At 35.8% G+C, this 22,862-nt stretch overlaps 1 protein-coding gene across 2 annotated transcripts in view; it reads left to right on the forward strand.

Annotated features, from left to right (window-relative positions):
• Nucleotides 1-22,854, forward strand: part of LOC120539053 (carnitine O-acetyltransferase-like) — a 43,615-nt gene extending 20,761 nt beyond the window's left edge. The window contains exons 4-14 of one of the 2 annotated variants that reach the window (XM_039768763.1): nt 141-194; nt 3,425-3,590; nt 3,676-3,850; nt 4,067-4,245; nt 4,484-4,584; nt 4,829-4,948; nt 10,998-11,120; nt 13,078-13,189; nt 18,685-18,747; nt 22,125-22,262; nt 22,524-22,854. In XM_039768763.1, the coding sequence (XP_039624697.1) occupies nt 141-194; nt 3,425-3,590; nt 3,676-3,850; nt 4,067-4,245; nt 4,484-4,584; nt 4,829-4,948; nt 10,998-11,120; nt 13,078-13,189; nt 18,685-18,747; nt 22,125-22,262; nt 22,524-22,727 (1,435 nt within the window). In that variant the 3' untranslated portion in view covers nt 22,728-22,854. Of the gene's footprint in view, nt 1-140; nt 195-3,424; nt 3,591-3,675; nt 3,851-4,066; nt 4,246-4,483; nt 4,585-4,828; nt 4,949-10,997; nt 11,121-13,077; nt 13,214-18,684; nt 18,748-22,124; nt 22,263-22,523 lie in introns of both variants that reach the window. The other variant, XM_039768762.1, reaches the window with a different exon arrangement.
• Nucleotides 22,855-22,862: the final 8 nt, after the last annotated feature.

A 22,862-nucleotide genomic window follows, 5' to 3' on the forward strand; every position in this document is an offset into this window, starting at 1 on the left:
AAATATCTAGAACTGAAAATAACTGTTTCACTGCAGAACTGTGTTGACTGATTTAGGGTTATAATTATAATCACAAGTACAGTAAAAGAAGATGACAGTGGGCATCATTATAAAATGATGGTGTATCTTTTCTGTTGTAGATTTGCAGCAAGACTTATTGCTGGAGTTCTTGATTTTAAAGCTAAGATTGAAAGGTAAGTGTGCCAGGTTAAAGATCTGCGCAGTGTTTTGATAACTATCAATCTTGTACCTGTTATCATATTTGAAGAATTCATAATGTATGCAAGTAGTAATGTTGGGGAAACAATCAGTTATTCATAATAGAGACACAACATGAAAGGATCTTTGTGCACAAAGGTCTAAATACAAAGTAACATTTGGCTGAATATGATCCTTGTGGAAGACCTCAGATATCAAGAACGATCAAAAATTAAAAGATGCTGGAGTACTTAAATAGAGTCCAGATATAATTCAAATACTAGAAGTAGCATATAAGGGTCAGATAAATGAAAAAAATGGAAATGTAAAGTGGTATAAGAATTGAAGCATTATCAATTATCAGCAGTTAAGGGGGGATCATTTACACTTTTATGTGGACAATTCAACTTCTTTACTGAGCTTCCTTGTGAGACACACTCATTGATTTTAGCTTGAGATCTCGCTTTTAAAAATATGCCTAGCATTAGTCATTTTAACCTCAAATCAGACCTTGCCAACATAATAATATCTATAATGCAGGAGTACAAGATAGGCGTTCATGTGTTGGTGAAAACAATGAGAATGTGTCAAAAGATTAAGTGTATGGTCTAACATTGTCACTCTTTTTTTCATTTAACCACCTCTGTCCAGCTCCTTATGATGGTACTCTGTATCACAGTCCATGTTACTTGATTATTGTTTTCTAGTGCTTTATGTAAAATAGCTGATTGTTTTTTGTTATTTGCGTTTCATTAATTCATTTTTTTTTTATTATTTTCCGTTTGCTGTTTAATTTGATTCTAGTTTCTATCCTGTGTTATTTATTGAGACTTTTCTGTGCTTGTATTCCTATTAGTTTCTTTTTGAATGTTTTTGGGGAGCTTTTAGCATGGGAAAATGTTATATAAGTACAATGTATTTATTATTATTATTTAATAACTATCTGTGAAGGTAATGTTAACTAGAAAGAAGACACCAAACTCTGGAAATTTTATTTTTGTCTGAGAAATTCCTAATTGTTGATTTGTACACTGAACTTTACTTTGAAGTAACTAATAAATGTGTTTACCGGTTTCAGAAAAAGTGTTTATTATATTTGAAAATTAAAAATCTTGGTCTTTTTTATTTTACAATTTGTAATAATTTCAAAGTGAAAGGATGAATTACCAGTGGTTAACCTTTTACATAGTTTACCATGTACTAACAGACAAAGACAAATCTATGGATTGGGGGTAAACAATGCATACCTAGCTAATCATAGCAGAAGATATAATAACATGTTTCAGCTTTATAATTGTAATAATTTGCATTACAAGACATTTGTTGACCAATTCAGTAAACACTTTAAACAAAATAGCTTTGAGGCTGATATGATAATTTCAGCATCTGAAAAGTTAAATGGAAATTTGTTGAGCATTCCTGGTCAGGCACATGGCCCTTTTATGAGTGTAAATATGTACATTCTGGCAGAGGTTAAATTAAATACAAAATTTTGCAATCAACAGATTCAACATGCAGAACACAATGAAACAACAAGTGCCAAAAACTAAGAAATAATGAAGATGGCTTGGTCAGGGAAGAGAGAAAGTTTGTCAGCCAGAGAACATAAAGCCAAGAATTAAAACATGTTCTGCTTAATGCAACAGCAGCCTAAATTTTGAGATGTGCAGAGTAAGGTATAGTTAGCTCACTATTACAATCTTTGAACAAGGATTATGAAAATATAGGGTGGTCCAGATCTAATTATGCAATTTTCATTACGCTATAACTTATTAAGTTTATTGCACAGAAAATCACCCGAAAAATCCTGGACTATCGAGAAGTGTGTGAACTAAAGACCACGAAGAATCGTCTTTGCGCCAAACTGGAATCATCCCCGCATAAATCAAAGTCATCTAGACGATCTGGTTCTGCATAATTAGATCTGGACCATCCTATATATTGTAAATGGATTCACTGAGAATCTTATATTCATGAGGTAGCTGTCCTGTTATGCTTACCAAATTAAATCAGAGAAATCATATTATAATGTTTTTAAAAGAAAGACAGTTATATAGTAAAAAAAAAAAAGTAGTTTGTTTAATGATAATGCTGACTAGAGTAAAGGAGTGAAAAAATGAAAATGCTAAAGTGGATCAATCAGGCTAACAATACGGTAGTCATCTAGATATGTCGTTGAAATGCATTTGCTAAGGAATTCCAGACAAATTAAATCCAGAAGATCCTTATAAATTCAGGAACAGTAGAGAACAATCAATTTTATTGTCATCACCAGTCCAGCGTTTAAAAAAGTGTAGAGAAGAAAATAAAAATAAATATATAATCTTTAAAAGTGTTTTTTTTTTTATCTTTTTAAAAAAATAAGTAAAATATGACCACACAAGCAGTGCAACATCCATTATGCAAGCATAAGCACATGTGCTGCCACTTGGTCAACAAAGATATGTGCTTTATAAATAATTTGTCAATATTTTGTATAAGACACATGATTTAAATCTGAGTTAGGTTACAACATAAAGAAGAGGTGAAAGGCAGCTCAAGCATAACAATATCTTGCCTTGCCTTTCTAGTGTAAAACAAGCAGTATTACAGGATTATAATGACATATTAGTTGTCGTAATATTCATAGTCAATCCTACTCATACAGACAGATATCACAAAAATCAACTACCATAAATATAATGTGATTTAAATGTACTTAGAAACACTAATACTCTGAAAGCAAGATGGTTGCCACTCTATATAACCAACATTCTCAATTTTACGTAAACAGACTCATTTTACATCATTTATATGTAAAGCATAAAACTCTAATTCTAGAATAGTAGTGCATGTTAATATATTGCACTCATAGACAAACATACCTAGCACAAATGCGCGCACACACACACACACACACGTTTTCTAACATGCTCACTCTTATATGCATGCTTCTTGAGAATAAGCGTGCAGTCATACCTGCCTCATAAAACTCATAAGCATTTAACATATCTAGTGTTACACATACCCTTGAAGTATTTGCCAAAACATAAGCAATGTAATATACAAAACTTTAAAAACCTATTTTATGTCTTGCATAATATGCATTGAAACATAAGATTCTTGCTGTTTTGTTGATACTGGTACAAAATGAAAGTGCGCAGGAGATCAGGCAAAGCTATTAATGGGTTTGTTTTTAAAGTTTACTTGAAAGTTGTAAACTCCTTTATTTTTCTTTTATCTGCAGTCATACCCTAGTGGCAGAGTACATGCGTGGTAGACCCCTCTGCATGGACCTCTACTCCCAAATTTTTTCATCCTGTCGCATACCTGGTCCCAAGCATGACAATGTACTACACTTTGCTCTTACACGCCGGCCCCCTACTCATATTATTGTTGTCCGAAACTTCCAGGTAGGGCTTGTATTCACTGTCTTGGGTGCTAATATTTCTGGCATGCTAATGATACAGTAAAATGCCACTTATCTGTCTTCGACAGTTCTTTCAATTAGAGGTGTACAACAGTGATGGTACACCATTGACAGTCGACCAGATTCACATGCAGCTCCAGCGAATCAGAGGGATGTCATGGAAGACCGATAAAGAGCCTATGGGTGTGCTGACCAGTGAGCACAGAAACACCTGGGGCCAATCGTACAACACACTTATGAAAGGTATACTGTGTACTTATGTATAAACATAGTAATATTAATATGCTGTACTTTATACAAAGACCACCCAATTACTTCTCCTAATGGTTGCATATTTTATCCAAAGCAGGAAGTACATTTATTACCAAGTTTTTAATTAGCAAACATTACACTAAAGAGAAGAAAGACAGAAAACAGTGGAGGTATCTATAACCTTTGCTTCATGTTTTATCACTTTAGACAGACTGAACCGGGAATCCGTAAAAGCAATTGAACGTGGTATTTTCACAGTGTGCTTGGATGCTTCAGTAATGCGTGTATCAGATGACCGCTATACAAGTCGCATGGCAGCTCAAATGCTACATGGAGGGGGCAGCTACTCCAACAGTGGTAATCGCTGGTTTGACAAAACTTTACAGGTAAGAATTATCGGGTGTCAGACTCATGTATGTGATGGTAGAATGAATGATACGTAGTTTCTGAGGAATTATAGGTGAAGAGCCAGTGTGCTAGTAAAGCAGGACATTTGACATATAGTACATAGCAAATCAATTGCGCATGAAACATCAAGACAGTTCTTTAAGGTCTTGAGGATAGGATGACATTACTGTACATTCTGTGTGATTTAAATACTTTGTATCCTTTCTGTGGATATAGTTCATAGTGGGAGAGGATGGTTCCTGTGGACTTGTGTATGAACAAGCCATTGCTGAGGGCCCTCCAGTTGCCAGCATATTGGACCATGTCCTTGACTACTGGTGAGCATTTTACACGATTTAATAAATATTAATGAAGGTGTAGGTGTAAGGTTAAGTCCAGAATTCTAGAAGACAGAGCTCTAGGTAACATATGCCTACTAAGTTTCAATATGATGTCTTCTAAGATCCTTGTGTTTTTCTTAAGTGGTGTGATGTAATAAAGGTAGCGAAAGAGCAGTGATGTTGTTGTAGTTGAAATTCATTACCAAATACTGACGCATGATTCTTTCTTGTTATCTTTCAGTAAAAACCCAGACACCGTCCGCACTCCAATGATTCCCTTGCCGTTGCCAAAAAAACTTTATTTTTACATCACTCCTGAAGTCAAGAGACACATTGAACATGCCAAGCAAAATCTTGACATGTAAGTTGTTTTTTTTTTTTTCAATCTAGTAAATGCCTACATATTTGTACATTAGCATGTCTACAGATTACAGAGATTACAGAATCTATTTAATGTAACATACAGTTTGGCAAATTTGCTAATGTACAGCTCATATGATTGCAGGATTTTGTAGATAAACATTTCTTTTTAACAGTTAGATAATTAAATGTCTACAATGTATATGGTCCTTTTTAGCTCTGCATGAAATTGTAACAGAAGAATTGTATTCTTTCAGCATATATAGACCATTATGTAGTTTACATGCTTTTTTTGTGTTTAAGTGCATTTTCTTTTGGCATTCTCATTTCATTGCCCATTGTAACGGATTGAAGTCTGGTTAGTTGTCATCTACTGTAAAATTTCCTGGAATGAATATGCATACATATGAGACTGTCACTTTGATCTTGATTGCAAGTCTGAAGCTTTTAAAACAGATGCAAGTGTGCAGTTTCTGAAGAGCGGCATGAGAAGTTCTGTTGTATTACCTAATCCTACCTGTTTCAACTTAACCTGCCAGACATTCTCAAATCCTCTAATGTCAAGTTATTCATCATTACAAAGACATGTTACTCAACTCTTGCGCTTTAACACTGTTATTCATATGATAAGATAGATGACTGGGATGAGCTAAAATAATGTTGGGTTAACATGTTGCCAGTGAGTTTATGTGAGATTTTGGTAATTTTTTTAAAGTGTTTTTTACATTAAATAAATAACACGTACAATAGGTAAATTATATGCAGTATTTAACTTTAATCAGTTTTTAAAAGGTACTTAACTGTTTTGGTAGCTCTGTTTGTGAATCTGCGTCACTGTTTGTATTTATATGATGATTGGAAACCTACATTTTCTTTCTTGTGCTTTGACTAACCACATCTGAATTTTTAACTTTTCTAACCAACTTGTTGGTCCCGAGAGAATGAGGTTTTTAACCTTACCATATTTTCATCTTATTTTAACCTACTTCAATAAACTATGGGTTTCTTTTTACTTTCCTATGCTTTTTAATATACAGTGCCCTCCATAATGTTTGGGACACATTTTTATTTTCCAGACATTATTAAAGTGCACATTGCAGACTTTAATTTAAGGGTATTTGCATACACTTGGCCAAACCATATAGAAATTACAACACTTTTTCTACATGGCCCCCCCCTCCCATTTCAGGGCACCATAATGTTTGGGACAGCAATGGTAGGTATATTAAAGCAGTCTTATTAAATACTTTGTTGCATGTTTTTTCATTTTTAAACAAATATGAACTAGTAGTATGACATTGAGGGAGCTTTTAAAATTCTGCACTCTTCATTCCAACTACACACCTTCTCAGCTTAGGTTAGCATTGTGAAATGGTGTTTACCATTTTCCTCTTACTGATAACATATTGCAAGTAATGTTGTGCAGGTACTGATAGCCTTTCCTCTTATCTGCTGAGGGCTTGTATAAATAATGGGATTTTAATTGGTTTACTGCCTTAAAACATGCTACAAGGTCAAAACAATCTACAACCATGCTTTTCAAGACCCATGACTGACATTGATTGAACTAGAAACATACTTTTTGTCTTTTTTCCAGGTAATTGTGCATGTTTAAAAAGAAAAAATCCATGAGTGCATAGGAAATGTTGCATGTCTTATTTCTTTAAACTATCCATAATACTGTCCGGTAAATGCAAGGGAAAACATATTCCTCTACTGCTGTAGTCCTCTGTAGTGTGCTTCCACCAAAACAAGTTGGAATTTTTAAAGTCAAGTGTGGGTGAATACCTATTGTTTGCAATGGAAAAGCAGGAAAACGGCGAGAAACAAAACAAAATGGACAGATGGGACTAAAAAGTTTTGAAGCTGACAGTGGCACTTCACTAGTAATGTATTTTGAGTCTGCTTCTGTTGGTGTTAGTGAGGAAAATGGTAACCAAGAGACTTGCACAAGGAACTGTCATAGAAGCTCTTTTATGCCAGTGATCTCATTGAGATGTTGGAAAGAAAGATGGAACTGAAAAAAAAGTTAACAGAATATGACTGTGTTAACTTTCTTTAAAATATAATGGAAGCTGCATGAAAGGTCCACAACCACCAGTATGACATGTTTTTATTTTCTCTAAAAGACAATGAATTAGTGAGTGAAATTTTGGTCTATCACTACTATTTTACAGAGCAATACAATTTTTATACCATGTTCCCTTTAATCAAATACGCACATTTAAAACATTAACAAACTATACATGAGAAAAGGCAAATACAAAGCAGTAAGGATCAGAACATGTGCATTACTGAATTTTTTTTTTAAATATTTCTAAGAAGTTAATAGTCTCTGATTTTTCATCTATTTAATGGCAGTTACACTGCTTCTGAATGTATTTTTGTAGTTGCTTGTAGATTTCCATGTATAAGAATAGAAGTAACTGTGAAATAGTTGGCACATGGTTGAAACAACTCTTGAATAAAAAGCCTCATGTCAGAGTCAGTCCTACTTCCAGACCTTTTTGCAGGTTACAAAATAAATTTATGTCTTGTATTGTAGACCATTCAACTTGCATGTTTCACCTAAGTCTGTCATGATTTTTTTACATCTATTACCACTGTTGCATTTTACATACTGTATGTCTGCTGTAAATGTTTTGTTGCTTGGCTCTGTGACTCGCATATTAACTGATAGTGTAGATTCCCAGGAATTATTCTAGACTGTACCAAGTGAGTTTACAGGATGTTCTTTCTGGTTTTAATTCACTGACACCTTTGATCTCAAAAAATATAATTATTGTGATAATCTGCAAGAGGCCACTTAAATGGAATACTAGTTAGGAGGTAAAAGGCATTTAAAAACACTTTTATAAATTTTAATTAAAAGCAAATAACAGTTCATACAATCAAATCACACTTAAGAAAACTAACATCCAACCCCCATCCAAAAGAAAGAAAGTGAGGAGAGCCAGACAAAAATATAAAATAAATAGTCAATACTTGAGTAACAATGATGAACTTATGAGAAGAAGGAATATGCTTTAAAGGTTTGATAAGCTCTGATCCATTGTAAATTGTGTCATTATTTTTGTAGTATTAGGTGTTATTAGCACTGCAGCTTAAAACCTATCCAGGTCTAGATTTAAAACACAATTAAAGTCTCTGGCCTTTAAAATTTTATGAGTGTTCACATTAGGAATAGATGCGAATACAGTCAGTCATTGTCCAACCCGCTACAGGTACATAAATTATTTATCAGAATCACTTTAGTATTAAATAAATTGCCTTTCAAGATCACATATTATGGCTGACACTGCAAATGGGATAGTTCTGTGTATTAAGATTCCTACACCCCTAGTTTTCTTTGTATAGCTGAAGTGAAAAGTTTGACCAATCCGATCCCTTTGCAACCAAAACTGGTCCTTACTTATTATGTGATTGTACAAAGTTCACTGTTTGGTCATAAAAAAAATTGCTTCTGCACATTTGTTGACATTTTGTTTTCTTAAGTTAAGGTAGTACATTTTTATATATGATAGCTTTGATCTAGATGTCATATTACTGCTAGGTGTTATGACTATGAAGCCTACTGTTGTATTGGCATTAATGGTTGTTGGAGTAGAAAGGATAAATAAAAAATAGCAAAGCTCCTGTTCACTCCCCCAATCCCCCCCCGCCACCCCAATTTTGTCTCCCCAAGTGAGGCAGACCACACTTCACGAAGCCCCAGTCCTCTAACATGCCAAGAAAGACAGGGCACATCCAGAACAAAAGGCTTTAAAGTAATGCATTAAAAACTAAAGTAATGGCTATAATTCAAGGGGCAAATGTGGCACGGGGGCTATATGGCAGTGTGGTATTATCAGTAAAAAATTTGTAAGGAAAGCTGCAGGTATTGTATCAATAAATGTCACAGTACTATGAAAAGTAGTCTACAGAAAGCAAGCCTGACCTTTGATTGTTATAAATACACAAGAGGAATGCTAGATACTGATACTGTATACTAAATGCATTTGTTTTTGGCAAAAGTGTAGAAGTTTTGCCGACATTCTGAATGTGGGTGGAGGTGCAGATTCAGAGGGGATAGGAAGGTGAAAATCTATGTGATAAAAGTTTTGGGAGCTGTTCCCAGTTTTTGTCGCAGGAGCCCAGTGGGGATAGCTTATGGTGGAAGAACTACCCATGCAAAGAACCTAGTCACATATGCTGCAGAAGACATCATTGGACCAGATGTGGCCATTGTGCCGTCTAACAGGGCTGGACATTGGTTCAAATTTCTAGTTATCATTCTTCCTCTGTAGAGACTTCATGTTTGTGTGAATATCCTCTAGGATGCTCCAGCTTCCTTAAACTATATAAAGACACCCTACTTGGTTAGTTAATGACTCTAAATTGCCATTGTGTGAGTGTGAACTATGAAGTAAAACTACAGTGTTCTGTTCTTGTTCTTATGCCTTATATTGCTAAAGGGGCTAATTGAAAGCTACTAGTGGGATTTACATTTGTTATATGACTTGTAATACATTGTGAAGATGGATTCCAGGCTGCATGCGTCTATAGATTGTCTGTTGTATTTTTCCCAATATCAAACTAAACAGAAATACTAGGGCTTTTAAAGTTTTATTAGATTGCTTTGGCTCAAATATTGGTATATTTTCACTGTTATTTTCCTATTGCTTTTGTTCTCTTTGCCAGTTTTTATTCAAATTACCGTTATAACCAAAATCCTGTCAGTGACCTTTAGTTTATTGAATGCTTGAGTTTGCCTAACAGTGCTGCTAACAGGGGTGAGATGGTGATTGTTAACAAAACCCCAGATGCCACTGTTAAGGAGCATAAAACTTGGCAAAAGTGTCACAAAAAATCTAAGTTCTTTATAGGCATAAACATATATAGAAACAGTATTTGTTATAAAGGTTTTTAATTATCATGAAATGACAATAAACATCACAGAATGAGGAAGACTATGGCTATTTTAATGTGAATGTAGCAGTTATTTAATACTGAAAGTTATGCTACATGATAGTTATTTAATAAGCTACCACACGCAAAGAGTAAGCTGGGTATATACACACAAACTTGGTAAAAGAGTCAAGAGCTTCACTTTAGGTCTTACAGCATTGGCACCATTTAAGTTTATGATTTTACTGTAAGCATTATGTTCAGACATAGAGTGAGTCAGGGAAAATAGTAATACTGTCAGTGTGAAGAGACACTAAAGTGCCTCTGCAAACAAAAGTTTTTGTTTTATACATAATATAGAACCCGGGCCAAGAAAAGTATATGATGTGTATTAATTATATATTTAATGTGATTTGGAATATAGCCATATACAGCCATACTTACTTATTGTGAGTTCAGTTTAGGGAAAAAATAAGAGGTTTTTCATTCAAGTGACTATTACAAGTAATATTAATTATTTTTACCGCAGTGCTGCACCCACTACACGACGAATATCAAAAGCAACCTTTTTGTAAATCTTTTGCAAAACTCCTAAATTGGTAACTCTAGCACCGGGCAGATTTAGCAGTATAAGTCTTAAGGTTAGAGGTGTTGGCAGTCATTCGTTTTTCTGTAAACAAACTGCATTAGGGCTTTGTTGGAAATGGTCTGAGACGATCCAATTTAGGCAGTGCATGGTTTACATTTTAATGTGCAGCCAAGTTTGAATGGAGTTACAGGCCTGTCAAAATGAGGGTTAAATGTGCTGGATTTTGAAGTCAAAAACATGCCTTCTAATCATTTACACAGGCCACTTTATATAAAAAAAAAAAAAAGTTTTGTATCATGGTGCAAAATTAAAAGCCAAAAGCTCATAAAATGAGAAAACATTAGTAGTGGTTAAACTTCTACAAAGAAAAACAAGACCTGTCTAAACAAAAGGGTTACAACTATTAATAATAATTTCTCAAAGACAGAAATCCAGATTCTCATTGCTCATTACCTTTCTTATATTTTTGTAGTTTTCAGTTTAAGCAGTTTGTTTAAGAAAACAACCTCAACCAAGGTATAACGGAATACAGACCTGTATCTGCCGTTTACATTTCTTTATTTTTTCTTTACAGACTGATAAATGACCTGGATATCAGCTGCTTCACATTTAGGAAATTTGGCAAGAATTTTCCAAAGAAGTTCAAGCTCAGTCCAAATTCCTTTGTTCAGGTAGCATTGCAGTTGGCCTATTATAGGTAGGTGTGCCCATATTTTCCACACTAACTTTTTTTGTTTGCTATTATTGTTTCACCTCCTTCCACCCAATTCATTTTAGGGCTTGATAAGCTGCTTTACCTGTTTGTCCATCCTCCAGCATTAGTTGTGTCTTTAAGTAATTCAGTAATCAACAATACTGACTGGAGCATTTAATTTGGAAAGGAGTTACAGTAGTGCTTATCTCCTGCAGCACAAGCATTGCATAACAGTGTTAGTTTACCATGATTAACCAGTACTGCCATGTCTTTACATTTACCCTTGTACTACATTCAAACTGAATACCATGGGAGTGAATGGAGAGTTTACATTTAGTTTCAGTTGTAGTTATTGTGACCATGACACTATAAGTAGCCTTGACTGTATGTGGTGCACCATATAGGTAAGCTGTTTTATTTCACAACTGTGTCCTTATAAAAGGAAGCAAGGACACTTGATCAATGAGGCAGCACTGCTATCCACTGTAGCAATATGCCAACCTGCTGCATTGTATGATTAATATAATCCTGATATTGACCTTGGCAAAGGGGTTTAGGTCTAAAATGAAATACTGAGCTGTGCCCATTTGTTTACCATAAAATTAAATTGAACTTGATTCATATATAACCCATTTGTATCTGTAAACCATTAGTTTGAAAAAGTCTGCACTTGTCATCAATTTTAATACTGTAGTATTAGCTTAGTTTATATATTATATATATGTAATATATATATGTTATTTTTATATATCTATATATATATATCTATATATAGATATATATCTATCTATATATAGATAGATATCTATCTATCTCTATCTATATATATATATATCTATCTATCTCTATCTATCTATATATATCTATATATATCTCTATCTATCTATATATATTGATTTTTATTTTACCCACTCTTTAAGCCTGACCTCTTTGCTCTTTTAAACTATTTTCTTTTGAGACATTTCCCCAAATTATACACACTGATTTGGCAGAAGAAGAGAAAAATGTTTTGCAGTAGATCTTATGTATATCAAAAGATGAAAGATGTACTTTGGCAAATAAAAAAGATGAAATGTCTAACTTCACATTCTTTGTGGTGTATACTGGCTATTTTGGAACACCTGATCAAGTAAGTTGAGGCTTCTGATTTATATTTTACAAAGAAGAGAATTTATTTGGCAGAGGTGGTTTTGGCTTTTGCAGCCAAGTCTTTGACAGTACATTTTAGCTTTTTGATATTTTACTATTTAAATGTTAAGTACTTTCTACAGTATAGTTTACTACATACACAAAGTTAGATACATTGTTATTTAATGGTCCCCTCCTTTTTTTTTTACTTTTGCTTTGAATATAAATTGTACCATCCACCTTAATTAGAATCAGAACTTACTTTATTGGCCAGGTACACTAATGTGTACTAGGAATTTGTCTAAGCAGGATACGACATACAAGGGCAACAGAAATACAAAGTGATAAAATATGAAGGAAAAAAGTCAAACTGCTGAACCCTCTCCCAAGTTTGAAGTCTGCTGTTTCCTACAATTAAATTAACAATGGCATTATAGATCTTAAACTGAAGTATCACATTCAAATTGTGCACACTGACTGCAGTATTTGTGCTTTACCATCTTAAAGTGTCAAGTGAACACCTTTTTGGCTGGTATGTTCAATTAATCACTAAACTGGGGCAAGTTGTTGTATCAGGCTGACCTCTCCCAGCCTTTCCAAACAAAGCTTTTATTGTTGAGCATATGTGTTCTTGCAGGTGGATAATAATTATTATTGGATGAAATAATTATTTTGTGAATACTTGTTTCAAGTGCTGATGGAGCTGATTTGTTAACCCATGCCATAGCCAAGATATATATGCAAAAGATTTTTTTCTGATTATTTTTTAAATATTAAATTTTATGTGTACTTCTGAATCTGTGAGTTGACAGAAATTCTTTACTCTTGACAGGATGTATGGATACCTGTGTTCAACTTGTGAAACTGCTTCACTCCGCATGTTTAGAGGGGGGCGTACAGACACAATCCGCTCTGCAACTAACGAAGCTTTTCAGTTTGTCAAGGTGATGCAAAACCCAAAAAGTGGGGTGGGTATTGTTTCTGTTTATATTTGGCAATTTTGCGTTAATTAAGCCGAGGTTTACTTTGTTTAAATTAGGTCACAAATGTATGCCCAGTACTACTTAAAAGTACACAACAACACAATTGAGAAAAATGGAATTTTTGATGAAACCAACAACACACACCTTACACGTACTACATGACATCAGAAGTGAAACTCCTTCACAATGGAGAAAGGCATTTCAAGACCATTTTCACCACTTATGAAATTTTAATGACCGTTCAAACAGTCCAAACCAAACATGTAACTTTTGAATCATTTGGATAGATAAGAAAAATGAAATGATAGCAGCAGAACTGTTTTAATTTAACATCTTTTTCATAAACTGTATGTAGTACATAATTTAAAATCGGAGCAGTGTGCTTAGTGTTTATAGGCAGTTGATACCCAGCAGGGTGGAGGGATGCCATATAGGATTCATTACTAACGTTGAGGCAATCCATGCAATATTGAATCTACTAAAGTTGATTTAGGGTCCTCGAGGGCTAAAACCTTATCCTTGCAGTATCTGCTACTGGATTTTGGGTGCCAGTCCATCTGAGAGCACATTCATGCCTATGTGCAAAAAGAAACTAGCTAATTATAAGCCAATTTGTAATTTCCAATTAACCTAAGATACATATTTTACGTATATGTGGGAGGAAAACCAGGGTACCTAGGCAAAAAACTACAAAGACTAAACAAATAGACCCTGGCTGGTGCTGTGAAGGCAGTGTGATATAGTGGGTCCGCGGCTCAGAACAAAAGGCCAGTTTTATAAATAGTAGGAGTGCAAGTGCTGAGGGGAAGAAGAAAAATGGGAAAAGAGAGCAGAGGTTAGAGGAGGAAGAAGAGGAAGCTGGAGGCTGAGAACCGGTGCGGTTGTAAACGAATGAACAGGAAGAGCAGGCTTGATGGTAGTTGCAGGTAACTGGGAAGTGAGACCTAGAGGGGTGTTTGGCTGGCTCTCAGGGGTGGATTGATTGGGTCACTCCTGCTGAGTTTTTCAGAGGAGCAGGATTGACCAGGATCGTGGACGGCTTGCCACGAAAGGCAGTGGGAGTCGTAGAGGCTTGGGAGGGAGAGTCCCAACATGAGTGCCCTGGTCGCTGGGGAACCCAAGTCTTGGTCCAGCGGATTAGCCATACGGAGTCAGGGGTCAGAAGGCTACCAGACCAGAAGAAAAGTCAGCTGCACCTGCAGGTAGGGCGACTCCCCTGTTGCAGGGCCCATATGGAAGAAGCAGGGGAGCCGCCAGTTAAAAGAAGAAAGCACCGGGTTTTTAAAGAAGGGACTGCTTCCAGCCAGTATTTTAACCTCGGTTTTCAATGGAGCTATTTATTTGGATTTTAACCTGCACTTGTCAATAAATAAATAATCCATCAAAATGTTTTGAGCACTACACTTTATTTGAACAATTTTTTGGTTTTGTTTTAAATAAAAGCACTTTTGCACTTTGCAAAATTTATGTCAATTTTAAACTTTTACAGTTGAATAGTTTTATACATTAAATAAATCCCTCCTGGCTAAGGCCTAAATACTTATATTGGATTAGACTACCAGAAAGAATTGATTTATTTAATCTGTTTTCTCTGGCTACATGTTTTGGCCATGTTTCAGTAATATCCTACTGGATGACAATTTTGGCCTACTTATCAAACATCTAACAGTCCTTTTTGATATAATAGAGAACCATTTAGCTACAAGCACTCCAACATGATAACCTTTACTACACCATTCACTTGCTGTTTCATTTTGCTTACTTGGAGTAACCTTAACCTACCTTAGCACTGTGTGATTTGTTAAAATTATCATTTCAAAATATCAACAATTTATGATACCATATCTCGGTGAAGAGATGGAAAGATGATGAAAGTTTTAGGTTGGGGCACAGCAATTTATTTGTCTCACAAATTGCAGCAGCTCAGCACATGTAGTGGTGTTCAGTAAAGTTATTACGATGACTCAAAGATGAGACATTCCAAGTTTATTTGAAATTGCTACAAACGTATTGGCACGAAATTCTAAAATAAAATCTGCCTAATCATAAAAATGGATTTAAATAAATGTCTACCAACAGGAAACCAAAAGTGTTGCACTCTTCCCACTCAAACTTTCTGGGTGATACACAGATCAGGCTGCCTTCCTGTCAACTAGCAATGCACTCCCGCTAAACCTCTTGTAGCTAAGCACAGGCATCTCACACCCCTTGGCTGCAGTTTGACACTCTCAGGAAACTTATGCAAATGTTTGGAGGCAATCAATGATGTGTCCAGCCAATCGGTGATGGATGATATCATCGACCATCAGCTCAGGCTTAACATACAGTATCTGCTACAATAAAAAGAGAAGTAGAAGTCAATCCAATTTAGGACTGCAAGGGTCATACTGTAAATATATCATCACAGTAGCATTTGGTGCAAGGCAAGATAACAGCCCTGAACATGCTGCCGTCCACAGCAGTGCTGATCCACAGTCATATTGAGCTATTTGGATATGTGTGGGAGGGAAACAGGAGTATCCAGAAGAGAATATGCAGAGCCCACATGGATAACAAATGGGACTAGGATTCAAACTGAGGCCGTTGGATTTCAGTACTTGGTGAAACATAGGTCTCTGTTTTTAAGTTTTTTTTACTTTAAGTTTTCATGCTTCCATTTTGCCAAAACAGAAAATAAACTGGCTATTTAAGTTTAATCAATTTTAAACCTATCCTGAAAATGATGGAAGTTTTGGTTATTTTAGTATCGACATGCTGTGAGCCCTGACAGTGATGGGTTGTGATAGTTGGAACACTAAACAAACCTGCTTTCAGGCCCCAGCTGTTGCAGAGAGGGTGGGAGACAGAGAGTGTGACATATCTTTGATTCATTTGTTTTACCCTTTTTCACCCATTTCTAATGCAAAACTGACATTCTGCAGAAATGGCCAGCCACGGTGTCAGTATCTCATTAGCAGATTCACTTCATTGAGGGCAGCAAGACATATCTTGCCTAGATAGTTATGTCTTCCATGCTTTTTTTTTTCTTTGACATTCTACAGGGCCACCCGATTATAGCAAAATGTACCAAAAAGTGCATTCATTTAACGCTGGGTTAATCAGTAAGGTATTGAACTTCTCTGTGACTTATGAATTTAGAAATATGTCATCAGACTCACTTGGTACTTAAATATAATTGCAGCACAGAGTAAACGTAGCAGCATGGGTGTGCTTTTTATTCTTGTTCTATGGGAATTGTATGAGTGTAATTTGTGATATCTCATCTTTCTACTTCATTATATCTCTCTATTTTATAAAACAAAATCCTGCAACGAGGTGAGACTTTTTGGAGGATTTTTTTTTTTTAAGTCCCACAAGATGAGACTTTGGCCATGAAATTTTTTTCAAGTCACGGCCTCCTCTCAACCATATTCAGCCATGCACACTGTATTCTCACCTCTCATTGGTGTGAATGCTTTTGACAGACACAGTTCCTGCTCTTTCAGCTCTCATAAATTTTAACATTTTTCCTCACTTTTAAGTTCCCAATTAACAAAGACGTATTATGTCCAAATCTTATTGAAGAATTTCATCTTGAGGGGATATCAGCAGAAGAAATGAGTACACGGGCAATCCTAGCACCGAGAAACAGTGAAGTCAAATGAATTAACGTCAAAAGTGTTGATCAGTTACATGGCAAAATGGTTAAATGCGTATCAATAGACTATGCTAAAACAGTTGGTGGTGATCGTGCGGAAGATGAAAACATCAACTTACAATATCCCGAAGAATATCTACAACCATTAATATCGTCTGGTCTTCCACCACATGAATTACTGTAGAAAGAAAGATGTATCCAAGAAAGGTTATCTAGTACATTTCCAGGGGATAACATCAGACAACCAAGGAGATCTTGATATGCTATTTGTATTAAAATGTGAACAGTTTCCCATTAGAATAGATTTTGCAAAGACAATTAACAAATCTCAGAGCCAAACATTTGAAAAAGTAATTTTATTTAGTAGAGAGAGAAAGAAATGAACTTCAGTCACGGGGAGTTATCCACATTGCATTGTCACAATGAAACTCCAAACACAGAATCAAAATTAAATGGGATGTTGACGGAAATTTAATTCAAAAAATTGTTTTTAATTATGTTTTACAGTAAAAGTGTAAGTTTAAAAAGTATCTGCGTGTTAATTTCAAAGCCAAACAGAATGAAATCATATTACATGAAACATAATTTACTTGCAAATTATTATGTTTTACTGTTTTTTACTATGGTTAATTACTCACTGTAATGTGAAATAGTTCTATTATACATATGTAATAATTCCTTTGAAAATAAAAATCTGTTTAAATTGTACATCTGCATCCCCATACGCGAGCAGCAGAACCGCAAAGAGGATAGCACGTAGCGCAGGCACGGGGGTTGGCGAGCAAAGTGAGCAGGGGGCAAAACTCCCTAGTTCATATAAGTTTCCAGTTGGCTTTTTAGAAATCAAATGCAAACTACATGAATTAAGCATGTAGGATATTGCTCTGAATTAAGTGCAACCAATTAAATGCCATTTCTGGCTGACCTAGATTTTGTATTTTATATTACAGAATGAGAGGAGAGGTCAGTATTTTGTCACAGCCTAAGTAGAAGAATTTATTTCTGAATTTTCTAGCTGGGAGGTACCATTTGGAAATACACACAAGCAGAATTTTAAAGTGGGAAATTTGTATGTCTTACTGTACCTGTTCCTTTGCCCGGGAATATATTATTATTACAAGCATTAGGTTCTAGGCATGTCACAGAAACCAAATGATATCGTCATTCTCTGTTCATGAATTTCCTGCTTTCAATGTCCCTTCATCCATCCACCTGCTGTAGTGGCATGCAAGGCCTGGCGGCACACAGCTGCTTGCTGCTTACAGAAAATAAAATGTTTTTAATATAAATAGCATAGTGTTTTTTGTTTTCCACTGGAATCGCCATCGGTTTCTGCTTGACATTAGCAGCCCTTATGTTGCTTTACTATGCCTTCACACAACCTGTAAAGTTGTAACACCTCTACATATTTAGATAGAAGGCTGTGAGGCCATGTTGGCCATCTGTATTATGACAAACTCAGTCTTCAGAAAGTGCATGATAGCCACATTAACAATGCCCTAAACAAAACTGCCTAATTTAACTGATAATAGAACTGAATTCTAAGCCAGTATAAGCAGTGCTCAGCTAAATCCAATATAAATGTTGTGCTTCTAAAACTTACTGTTATGCCCAAATGGTTTTGAATGGCTGGCTTTATTTAACGGAATATTCATTACGCAGCTAACAACAGTGCTGTGCTTATAGACTTTTTAATATTTCTTCCATGTTCTAAAAATTTCTTTGCAGTACAGCTTATTTATGCTGGCATTAATACCTACTTGTATTTTCAATATTCCCTCCTGAACAAAAGCGCTTTTGTTTTTATTTTTTTTTTTAGGTACAGCTGAAGCAGGATCTACTCAAGAAAGCAATCGATGCTCACAGCACTAACACAGAACAGGTAGTTGTTATTCTGCTTTTTATAAATCTTGAGTTTGTCAGTAGCATCATACCTTATTAATGATAACTTGTTTAAAAAGTTTCCAGCAATTTAAAATGTTTGTAGATGTGGAAATAGATTTAGATTTTTGAATCTCTAATAGTATATTTTAACATAACACATGTTGATACGTGAGAGAGCTTATGTTTTAAAATTTATTTTTCTTCTAGTGTAAATAACATTACTTTAAAGAAATACTTAACTCAAAATTTTTTTTTTATGTTAGTTACCCCATGTGGTTTGTAGTGATGGCTGAGAAAAATCTAATGTTTTCATGCAGAATGAAGGAAAAAACAAGTGTATGATATAATAGAAGCCAACAGTGACCAATGCTGTACAACGTCAAACAATTTGAAAAAAAAAAAAAAAAATCTCACTTTACTTGCATGGCATAATGTGGGTGGAGGTGGACAAAGCTTGCTGGGCGGTGTAGAGGAGAAAGAGAAGAATATCGTGCCAGTTTATTTAATTGTCTAAAAAATATTTCTCAGTGCTTTTACCCGGTGTCCTGCGTGTCTATCTGTTGAGTTTAAAGGGGCAACAGTGACCCCTTACGGAAAAATCAGTGCATATCATAAACAGGAAACTAAAGCCTCATGAAATTGCCACTTTGAATAGATCTGATTCCCTGCTCATTCATTGGTCAAGAGTCCTGTCTTTTTTTCCCTTTTTCCATGCATGTTTTCACACCATTTGTCATTGTACAACATAGGTCACTATTGGTTTGTATTACAGTAGATCATAAACCTTTATGATATCAGGAGACTTCTAAATGGGTACATCTGATTTTGTTTTCTGTTGTCCAGCATTGGACATCATATATCCATGTTTTATCAGAAGCTTTAGTGGCTCCATTCTGCATGAAAATATCAGATATTTTTTTTTATTTTTGGCCATCACTACAAAGTGACAATTTAGTTTGGGTGATTACATTCAATTTTTAATATCTGATTAAACTCGTAATTCCATCCCACCTTAAATCGCTTCTTAAATCTCTTCACACCTCTCCGCCAGCGTCCTTTGTCCTCTAAATGTGCTGATAAAGAGAAGCTAGAAGCAGCCGGCTATTCCATCCTCCCACCAATTTAGAACATGCACAAACTTCTCTCAGCTCATGCCTTGATTGAGTATCTGGGAGTGAAGTGGAGTTTTACAGTGGAAATAATTTGTCTTACTATTTTAGAGTAAAAGCATACATTTGATTTCGGTCTGTAACAGCCGGTGCAATTTATGATCCTTGTAAAGGTTAGCTTTTTTTTTTATTATTCACTTTTCATTCTCTCAGTCGCGTTCAGAATCAATCCATACAACCCCATCTGACACGGCTGTTTTCACATAAAGATGCGCTATAGCTCTGCAGTGTACCAAGATGCATACTAAAGCCCTCCCACCCAAGGTTGCTAACACAAACGCTGGCGAAGCTGCCTTCTTCGTAGCTCACCGTCACTTGATTTTCTTTTTATTCAGTTTTATTGAGTGTTCCTGCCAGTCCCCGCATGTTGCTGTATGCTGTTTCTTTTGTACTCCAGGACATGCAGAGGAAAGAATGGTAAAGAGCAGTAACTTCGGCGCTATATGCAATAAACAGACACTCCCCATCTGCCCGTTGTTTTGTTATACTTTCACACCAACATATATTCCTGTGTTTGAGCATGCTCAAAAAATACACATGTAATGCCACGAAAAGTAACTAATGTAATATTATTTGAAAACGAACAGCGTCAGATCGGGTGTGAATTTATGCAGGAACTGGAAATTCTCTGATGTGGGACCTTCCCCCAGGGAAGAAAGTACAGTGTCAGGTGCTCATTCAGTGTAATAAGAACCATAGCACAGAGAGGTGTGTACACTGCAACAAGTACACGTGTCGTAAATCTAGGAAGGACGGTCCTTGGGTGTGTGGGAACTGTTAATATTTGAATGTGATGATTTTATATAGCACGGAATGGAAATCAGCACTTCTTGGAATGGAAATCAGCACTTCTTAGCATTGCACCATGCAAGCTGTCGTATCAATCGCCTACTGTAACTTGCTTTCTTTTTTCTTCGGTTATACAGGTAATCTTGAATAAAAGTGCACTTGTTTTGTTTGCAAAATGAAGTGTCTGCGTGCACTTTTCGTGGCATTACACGTGTATTTTTTGAGCATGCCCGTTTGAGCAGTATAAAAGTATTGAAAAGTATAACAAAACAACGGGCAGATGGGGAGTGTGTGATTATTGCATATAGCGCCGAAGTTACTGCTCTTTACCATTCTTTCCTCTGCATGTCCTGGAGTACAAAAGAAACGGCATACAGCAACATGCGGGGACTGGCAGGAACACTCAAAACTGAATAAAAAGAAAATCAAGTGAAGGCGAGATACGAAGAAGGCAGCTTCGCCAGCGTTTGTGTGTCAGCAACCTTGGGTGGTGGGGCTTTAGTGTGCATCGTGGTACACTGCAAAGCTATAGCGCGTCTTTATGTGAAAACAGCCGTGTCAGATGGGGTTGTATGGATTGATTCTGAACGCGACTGAGAGAATGAAAAGTGAATAAAAAAAGCTAACCTTTACAAGGATCATAAATTGCACCGGCTGTTACAGACCGAAATCAAATGTATGCTTTTATTCTAAAATAGTAAGACAAATATAATTTTACTTCTCAAAACGGAGTGATGCAGGATCGAACTTGCAACCTTTTGATTCCCAGGCGGGAACGGATTTAATTGCACCACGGAGGCAGTTACAATAAACGGCTGTCAATGTCGCATGTTAAGGCGGCTTTTTGTTTCTGCGCAATTATGTTATATTTGTACCTTTTGTAATAAATGTTTCTTTGATATTTGGACTTCAGGCTTCATACATTATATAGTTTATGCCTACATTTTGTCATCTACTACTAGAATATAAAAAAAGTCTTTGTTTTAACAATGTGTTTACACATATTACTGTAGAAACGGAACAGACATGAAATGCGTGTGTTCCAAATAATGATCTATTATTTCCAGTGTAAAACTCCACTTCACTCCCAGATAATCAAGGCATGAGCTGAGAGAAGTTCGTGCATGTTCTAAATTGGTGGGGGGATGGAATAGCCGGCTGCTTCTAGCTTCTCTTTATCAGCACATTTAGAGCACAAAGGATGCTGGCGGAGAGGTGTGAAGAGATTTAAGAAGCGATTTAAGGTGGGACGGAATTACGAGTTTTTTCGTAGGCTCTGGAAATTCTAGTGTTAAATCTTAAAAAAAACAGGCTGTTTAAACTTGTCGAGTTTATAGGAGGGTCTTTGTCTTTAACTGTCATTTTAGGCTGCAGAATTCAGGCATATTTTACAATGGTTTGGTTTATTTTATTTAAGGCACTTCAAGGACAAGCCATTGACCGGCACTTGCTAGGTCTAAAGCTGCAGGCAATTGAGGAAGGCCTAAGTGTACCTGACATTTTCATGGACACGTCATATGCGGTTGCCACTCACTGGAAACTTCATACTGGGCAGGTATGTATAATCTGGCTAAAGGAAATCTGAATTATTTACTACACTCTCTATGGCATTGCATGAAAGGACTACGATTTACATATACCACTGTATGATTACCATGAATCTCCCAATTATTATTTTCACAATAACATTTTCACATTAACAAGCCAGTGACGATATAATTGCAGTAATTGGCATACTTCGCTTTGGTTAGAGCTAGGATTCTGAAGTGTGATGTGAAGCAGGTTCATTTTCAAAACAAGAGTTTTCTATTCACAGGTCCCATCTCGTACAGACTGTGTGATGTGCTTTGGCCCTTTGGTCCCAGATGGCTATGCTGTTTGCTACAATCCATTGCCTGAGCACATTAATTTTTCGGTGTCTGCTTTTAATTGCTGCGATGAGACCAATGCTGACAAGCTGGCTCGTTATCTGGAGGGGGCACTTGTAGATATGCACCAGCTGCTGGCAGGACATGACTAATGCTCTGAAGAAAAAAATTTGGAAATTGCTTCAGTTCAACTGTTTTTGTACATTCATATCATACAGTTGAGATAAAAGCAGTGTCTCTTGCACTTCACTTTTTTAAAAATAAAACTATTCCACTGGTTTTGTTTT

The sequence above is a fragment of the Polypterus senegalus genome, chromosome 11 (genome assembly GCF_016835505.1).
Source record: "Polypterus senegalus isolate Bchr_013 chromosome 11, ASM1683550v1, whole genome shotgun sequence".
NCBI classification, from domain to species: Eukaryota; Metazoa; Chordata; class Cladistia; order Polypteriformes; family Polypteridae; genus Polypterus; species Polypterus senegalus.